This window comes from Metarhizium robertsii, assembly GCF_000187425.2.
Source record: "Metarhizium robertsii ARSEF 23 chromosome Unknown MAA_Scf_1, whole genome shotgun sequence".
NCBI lineage: Eukaryota > Fungi > Ascomycota > Sordariomycetes > Hypocreales > Clavicipitaceae > Metarhizium > Metarhizium robertsii.
Window position 1 is genome coordinate 461,745 of NW_011942149.1, and position 7,966 is coordinate 469,710.

Sequence of the window (7,966 nt, forward strand, 5' to 3'; positions counted from 1 at the left end):
ATTATTCTGCCACGGGTATGTGATGGCAGTTGGGTGCATCTCCGGGGCCGTCGGACTGCCGCAAGATGGGCAGCAGCATTTTTCAGCCTACATACAGCTGACATGTATATACTCGTCTGTACTCTGTACACTGTAGAATACAGCCATCATCAGGACTTTGCGCAATCGGTGCGTGCTAGACTAGTGATATCATGCGGACGAGGCAGCCGAGGCAGTTGGCCAACAACGAGTCCCGTAGGATCCGGATGTGTTTGGTACTCTACAAAAATAGCCCATGGCTGGCTCATCGCTGATAAAAGCCGCAACGGGCTGGTTTCGTCCTGAAACAATCGGGCTGCGCAAACATGAGCCGAAATGGGACATGTGCGGTCACGGCCATGGACAGCAGCAGCAGCAGCCGGGACAAAGTGGACCACGAGAGATGGACGTGCTCTTTGGCATGAATATTTTGGCGCAGTTGGTTGCGGGGTGGCGAAAAGATGGAGTAAGATATAGTTCTCGGAAACAGGGACCACATGTGAAGTCAATGTAAATCGCAGGAATTGCGCGAAAAGCAGTCTGTATGTTGAGCCGTGTCCGTTCATGGCGCAATGTCACGCAGAATGGAGCCGAGATGGGTGCGGGTTCGATGGTTGGCTGCGACCAAGTATGGGGTTGTGGGTTGCGTGTGTTTTTCTGCTTCCCTAGCCTCCAAATCTTCACCCATGATGATTCTGTCCCCCGCACCAGCACAGACTAACTCTCAGCGCGAGCGGACTGGCCAGGCGGACCAGACGCAACATTGAAAGTCGAGATCGTCGTCGAGCAAATCAAGGCCCGTGGAATTGCGCACCCCGAGTCTCCCCGCACATTTGGGGCCTCCCCCGCCTCCATCGAGACAAATCTCCATCAAGTTCCCCATCCATGACCGCTTTCCCCAACAGCCAGATCCAATGACGCGCATCTGAGGCTCGCCGGCATCCAATCGCAAGCTTCGCCGTATCTTTGGCCCTTTTCTGGCGTGCATATTTTTGGACTCGTCCTTGTTGGACGCACGACGACGCTCGCGCGCAGAAACGCACTGGCGCCGCCCACACCTGTCTTGTCTTGTTCATCACATTTTGTTCAGCCTCGGTAGCCTCCCTGCCCGTCTTCTTTCATATGCACATGTGGCCGTGTGCCCGTTGTTATAAATGTCCCGGGCGTGCCTGGACCGGCCGTCGAGGAATCCAAACCCGTGTGTATGATCTTGTGGACCACGGGTGCGATAGTTGACATTCTCTTGGCAGACGCGGCGTCCCATTTCCAAAGGACGGGCCATTTTTTCTTTCCATTCTCATTTACTAGGTAAGGTCTATTCGATTGCTTGCTGTTTTTTTTTCTTTTTTTTTTTTTGTGGGAGGGAAAAAAAAAGTGAAATGCCACCAACCCACAGCAACCCCATCCCGACACGACTCAAACCTCTCTTTCACCCTCTACATCTTTGGGACAAAGCCTTTGTACCTCCTGGCAGTACATTGTCTTTGGACGCCTCTCGCTCCTTGGAGAAGAAATTAGCGTCCCTTTGTGTAGTGGCATGCTCTGCGCCCCCCTTTTATGACACGCATGCTAACATTGCGGCCGTGTTAGACCTTCTCCAACCTTGACTACGCTCCGTATACATATATTTTATTCATAGCATTTCCCTAGCATCATCAGAAATGGCATCCCCCATCCCCGACGGCCATGTTGGCAACCTGACTGCGGAGCAGGAGGCCAAGCTCCGCGAGCTCTGGCAGACCGTCTTCAAGCTCTACGACATCCTCCAGGAACACAGCAAGAAAAAGGCGGCCGCCCCGGCTGCTCCGTCGATTGAGTCGCCCAAGAAGTCTCGCTTCGGCCTGTTTGGAGGGTGGAAGGCCGCCGCCGAGGCCCCGGCTGCGCCCGCGATCCCCGAGGAGGCGCTCAAGCTCATCGCCTGCGACGAGGAGGACAAGTTCGGCCTGGTCAAGCAGTTCCAGCAGGTCGTGGCCACGCAGACGCCCGAGTCCCTGCGCGCCATGGTCCTCGGGTCCGTCAAGCACGAGCACCCAGACGCCCTGGCCCTGCGGTTCCTGCGCGCCCGCAAGTGGGACGTCAACCGGGCCCTGGTCATGATGTTCTCCGCCATGAACTGGCGGCACAACGAGGCCAAGGTCGACGCCGACATCATGGCCAACGGCGAGGAGGTGCTCGTCAACGACGAGGAAAAGGGCGAGGTCAAGAGCAAGGCGCTGGCCCGCGACTTTATGAAGCAGATCCGCACAGGCAAGAGCTTCATCCACGGCACCGACAGGCAGAACCGGCCCATCAGCTACGTCCGCGTGCGCCTGCACAGGGCCTCGGACCAGTCGGTCGAGAGCCTGGAGAGGTACACGACCTATCTCATCGAGACGGCGCGCCTGGCCCTGAACCCCCCGGTCGAGACGGCCACCCTTATCTTTGACCTGTCCAGCTTCACCCTGGCCAACATGGACTACGTCCCCGTCAAATTCATCATCAAGTGTTTCGAGGCCAACTATCCCGAGTCTCTCGGCGCCATTCTTATCCACAATGCCCCGTGGGTTTTCAAGGGTACGTGAATCCCCTCCTATTGGCGTAACCCCCCCCCGTCTTCACCAGCTTCCACTAACACGCCGCCCGGCAAATAGGCATCTGGAAAGTCATCTCTGCCTGGCTCGACCCCGTCGTCGCCGCCAAGGTCCACTTTACCTACGGCCGCAAGGACCTGGAAGAGTTTATCCACCCGTCGCAGATTATTAAAGAGCTAGGCGGCGACGAGGACTGGGATTATGTGTACGAGGAGCCCGTGCCCGGCGAGAACGACGCCATGAAGGACACGGCGGCGCGCGACGCGCTGCAAAAGGCCCGCGAGGACCTCGCCGAGCAGTTCGAGGCGACGACGAAGCAGTGGATCGCGAACCCGACGGGCGCCAAGGCCACCGAGCTCAAGGCCAAGCGCGAGAGCATCGCCGCCCAGCTGCGCGAGAACTTTTGGAAGCTCGACAAGTACGTGCGCTGCCGGTCCCTGTACGACCGCCAGGGCAACATCCGCCCGGGCCAGAGGACCATCTGGTACCCCGAGGCCGCTGAGAAGAACGCCGTCGACACCGCCGTCCCCGGCGTCACCACCATTGAGCAGATTGAGAATGCTCCCCTCGCGGCCGCCGCGCAGGTCACGGCCTAGACGGGGCGGGCAGTGTACAACAAGACGGGCGAGCTTGGCTCATGGTGGAGACGGCATTTACGACTAGAGGAGGGGGAAAAACGGTTTCTCTTGAGATGCGTACGACTGAATGTTGACGTACAATGACTTTTTTTAACGGTCGAGATCTAGTATTCGAGGTTCTTTTTGTGTATGTGCGTGCAAAGGCATTTGGTTAGCTCAGAACAACAGTTCTATATTATATATCATATATTATACCCCTTTTCACGTATGAAAGGCGTCGCGTTTCCCCTGTGGCACCCAGAAGAGAGTCGGCTTGTAGTTTAGACATGAACGCCGCGATATGCATGCCATGACACCGGACGCTAGTTGAAGTGTTTAATCAGGTTGGTGGTGGTGCCTTGTCACGTGTATGTGCATCAGACCAGGAGGAAAAGGCACCCTCTTGCCAATTTATTTCCATACTCCGTCCATCAGGCCAAACCTTATCACTGTCTGAGCTTGGCCCAACTTCTGGGCGACACCACGGCTCGTCTCCCGTCGCTGATGCCCTTGGCTGGCATCTTCCAGACAGGAAATGACTGGAATCATCGTGCCGTCAGCAGCAGCTCCACCGTAGCCCCGTATCCTGGGCTCAGTACAGGCTCCTACGACGGCCTCAGCATCAGCAGTCTCCCGCCAATCTCGCAATCGCGGCTGTCGGTTCGTCGTGCCTGAGCGCGTCCCGCATCGCAGCAGGGCCGTGACCGAAGCCGTCGTCTCGTGCACGCCATCACTGCGCACTGCGTCAGCTGCTCCGGCCATGTCGACGACGCTTGTCCCCGTCTGCCGACGACGCGGCGAGGCATTTCCCGCTCGAGGACCGGCGGAATCAAACCGCTCGACACTGGGGAGCCGCCGTTGGCAGGGGTGGGCGTGCCGGCGTCGGGGTCACGACGCAGCAGCGCGTAAAAACATTGACTAAAAGAGTGGGCTGTGCACTCGCCGGTGGTGTGATGTTGGGATACATTTGCCCGGCGCAAAGGGCGTACTGGACGAGGCTCTGCAGATGCCGGACGGTTGTGAGCTTTCGACGCTGCGGTGCCGCAGATCAACTCGCAACTGCCGATTTGTGTTTTTTGTATCGACATGGACTTTTTCTTGTGGCTGTTGTCGGCCCAAGCTGGTACAATGCTCTGCTGTCTGGGTCGTGTCGACACTAGTCGGTACGAACCACGCGCATTGTTTGGTTTCCTCTTTCGCTCTCTCTGACATGCCGCAGGTATCTTGGCAGGGGCTGCGTCGACGAGAGCCGGGCGCATGCAGAAAATGGGTGAGACATGTCCATTAGGCGTAGCCCGTCTCGGGTGCTCTCGTGTGGAATGCAAAGCCGGGCCCTCGTCTTGCTGCTTTCGTATCACCACCACGACGACATCTCGCATCAAGTCCATCTCCGCAAACCCGCCCTCGTTTCATTACGCCTCCATGCTCTCTGCCGTACCCAGGGGAATCCCGTCGCCAACGGACCAATCTTCAACCGCGTCGTTGTCATGACTAATTCTCGAAATAAGCTATTATCCAAGTGCGGATCCGTTGCTACAGATGATGTGGACCTACATGGGACCACGAGCAAACTCTTCGAGATTCTCTCCAGCTGGGGTCTTCTCCATGTTGGGGTTTGTTGGGGGACAAAGATGGAACAAGAGTCACATTGCGTCCGCAAACGAGGGGAGAGATCCGGCCGTCTTTGGAGAGACAAGCGGGAGGGAAAGCTGCATCAACACCAACGTGGCCTGGGTTTGCCAACAATTCGTCTACTCTCTTTCTCTCTCTCTCCTTTTACCCCCCTTCCCTCTCTTTGCACAGAAACAGCCGAAAATGCGCCTATCCCATCCATCTGGCCCAGAATACGCGCCACACCCCCCTGCCCATCCGCTATCTCTGCCAACATGGAGTCTCCATGACTCGGCTTTCCACGGCCCTCTCAGAAAATTCTTCACGCCCTTTAGATAACGGGAGACCCTCGGGCAAATTGACATTTGTTCGTCGCACCCAGTCTTTTTAAAGATGTGTCGGCGTCGCTCCCAACCTGGCCTGGCTCCCAAAGCTGCTTCCTCTTTGCCGCTGGGTTGAGGATCGTTTCTCTCGAAGCCTCTTTTGCCCGCCACCCTTCTCGAAAATTCTCTCCCCATCATGGCTGAACAAATCACCAGCACCCCTGCGCCTGCCACTGCCACTGCCGCCGTCAAGGCCAGCGCCGACTCCGGGAAGCCGTCAGCCGCGACGCCACCGGCGTCGTCCCCAAGCCATCCGCTGGGCCTAGCCGACACCGACATCTTCGGCGAAACGAGCGAGGAAATGGACCAGGACCGCCTGAAGCAAATCGCGGCCGCGGGCAACGCCCACTTCCACCGCCTGGGATGGAAGCGGCTCGCCGTCGTCACCATTGTCGAGGCCGTGGCCCTGGGCGCCCTCAGCCTGCCGGCCGCATACCACACGCTGGGCATGTTTGCCGGCGTCTTCCTCACCATCACGCTGGGCTTCATTGCCATCTTCACGAGCTGGCTCGTCGGCCAGGTCAAGCTCAAGTACCCGGAGACGGCCAGCTATGCCGACGCCGGCAGGCTGCTGCTGGGCCGGTTTGGCTACGAGGTGTTTGGCGCGGCGCTGGTGCTCGAGCTGGTCATGGTGGTCGGGTCGCACGCCCTCACAGGCAGCATCGCGCTCAGCGACCTCAACGACGGCCGCACCTGCTCCATTGTCTTCTCGGCGGTGTCGGCCATCATCCTGCTGATCCTGGCCATCCCGCCGTCCTTCACCGAGGTCGCCATCCTGGGCTACATTGACTTTGGCTCCATTGTGGCCGCCGTCGGCATCACCATCATCGCCACGGGCATCCAGGCGCGCGACGGGCCCGGTGGCCTGTCGGGCGTCGGGTGGTCGGCCTGGCCCAAGGAGGGCGTGACCTTTTCGCAGGCGTTTGTGGCCGTGAGCAACATCATCTTTGCCTTTAGCTTCGCCATCGGCCAGTTCTCCTTCATGGACGAGATGCACACACCCACCGATTACATGAAGTCCATCTGGGCCTCGGGCCTGATCCAAATTGCCATCTACACCCTCACCGGCGCCCTGTGCTACGCCTTTATCGGCCCGTCGGTCCAGTCGCCCGCCCTCTTGTCGGCGGGGCCGCTCATCTCCAAGATTGCGTTTGGCATCGCGCTGCCCGTCATTTTCATCTCGGGCTCCATCAACTCGACCGTGGCCCTCCGCTACATTCACGGCCGCATGTTCAAGAACTCGGTCCTGCGGTACATCAAGACGCCGCGGGGCTGGGCGTCGTGGATCGGCCTCGTTACCATCTTCACCATCGTTGCGTGGGTCATTGCCGAGGCCATTCCCATCTTTTCCGACCTGCTCTCCCTGGCGTCGGCGCTTTTTGTGTCGGGCTTCTCGTTTTGGATCCCCGCCATCATGTGGTTCAAGCTGCTTTGCCAGGGAAAGTGGTATTCCGGGCGGAATCTGCTCATCAGCCTCGGCAGCATCGTGGCATTCGTCATTGGCGCCGTGACGCTTGTTGCCGGCACCTATTCCACCATTGTTGATATTGTAAGTCTGGAAAAAATCCTCGTCTTTTTTTTTTTTTTTTTTGCGCTTGTTCAGTGGGCTAACTTGGTTTTCGCAGATCAAAGAGACGAACGACGGTTCGGCTCACAGCCCCTTTGCCTGCCGATCAAGTTGAGAGAGTCGGGAGGTTTGTTCATATAAATCACATGGAGCGTGTACATTACATAGATATACATATATGCATAAGACGATGGCATGGTGGCAAATTAGAGAACTGGCATTACTACGTTTTTTTTCTTCTTACAAATTCACTGCATCTCTCCCCCGTAGCCATCACACGTCCTCGAGAACCTCGAGGAACTTGGCAAAGTCGTTTGGCACGCCGAGGCCGGTGATTGCGTCCCATCCCTGCTTGGCCGGCCAGCCACCGGGGCTGACCTTGTCCCAGGTGCACGAGTAGCTCTGGCCCTTGGTGATGTCCTGCAGCAGAGAGGTCACCTTGTCCGAGTACAAGATCTCGTTGAGCCACCCCAGCGAGGGCTTCCCCTTTCTCAGGCGGGCATCGTTGACGAGGGAGATCATGGCTGCAAAGACGGGCGCGCTCGCGCTGGTGCCCTCGAGGAGCTTGCGGCGGGCGCCAACAATCACCCGGAAGTTGGTCCCCACGGCCGAGATGTCCGGCACGGCCCTCATGCTGGCGTTGTAGTACCCGTCCAGGTGGCCGTTGATCTCCTCGACGTATTTGTCCACGGCGGCCGCCTGCCACGCGGGCCGCTCAAAGTACTGGGAGAAGCCGCCGGAACTGAAGCCAGCGCCGGAGGGGGGCTCGGCGGTGTTGGTGGTGGCGCCCACGGCCGTCACCCACGGACACGACGCGGGAAACGTGGACATGGTGACCTTTTTGTTGGTGCCGTCCTTGGTGCGGCAGTTGCCCACGCGGCCGCCGGCCGAGCCGCCGTCCCCGGTCGAGTGGATGATGGAGGTGCCGCGCTTGGTCAGGAGGCCGAGCATGCCGCAGACGCGCTCGGCGTAGGGCCGGGGCACTGACAGCTCGTCGTCGCCGTAGGACACGGACAGCACGTGCGGCACCTCGTTATCGGGCTTGTCGAGCAGCGCCTGGATGAACTCGAGGTACGGCTCGTTGTCGAGCTTCTTGCCCGTGACGGGCTTGCCGTCGTCGCCAATCTTCTCGCCGCGGCCGCCGGTCGCGTAGTAGGTGACCTGGGACGGGAAGCCGAGGCCCATGACGTACTCGAGGTC

The 7,966-nt window shown here is 58.7% G+C and overlaps 3 protein-coding genes across 3 annotated transcripts in view; 2 read left to right on the forward strand and 1 right to left on the reverse strand.

Annotated features, from left to right (window-relative positions):
- Nucleotides 1-1,679: 1,679 nt before the first annotated feature.
- Nucleotides 1,680-3,184, forward strand: MAA_07729 (Cellular retinaldehyde-binding/triple function; the record flags this gene model as incomplete). The annotated part of the gene is made up of 2 exons (XM_007825727.1): nt 1,680-2,571; nt 2,649-3,184. The coding sequence occupies 2 exons, from the start codon at nt 1,680-1,682 to the stop codon at nt 3,182-3,184; spliced, it is 1,428 nt and encodes a 475-aa protein (XP_007823918.1).
- Nucleotides 3,185-5,335: 2,151 nt separating this feature from the next.
- MAA_07728 (transmembrane amino acid transporter) lies at nt 5,336-6,881 on the forward strand (the record flags this gene model as incomplete). Its single annotated transcript, XM_007825726.1, has 2 exons — nt 5,336-6,748; nt 6,825-6,881. The coding sequence occupies 2 exons, from the start codon at nt 5,336-5,338 to the stop codon at nt 6,879-6,881; spliced, it is 1,470 nt and encodes a 489-aa protein (XP_007823917.1).
- A 158-nt stretch (nt 6,882-7,039) lies between these two features.
- Nucleotides 7,040-7,966, reverse strand: part of MAA_07727 (tripeptidyl peptidase precursor) — a gene marked incomplete at both ends in the record, with an annotated part of 1,151 nt that continues 224 nt past the window's right edge. The window contains one exon of the mRNA XM_007825725.2: nt 7,040-7,957. Coding sequence (XP_007823916.2) covers nt 7,040-7,957 — 918 coding nt within the window. The remainder of the gene's footprint in view (nt 7,958-7,966) is intronic.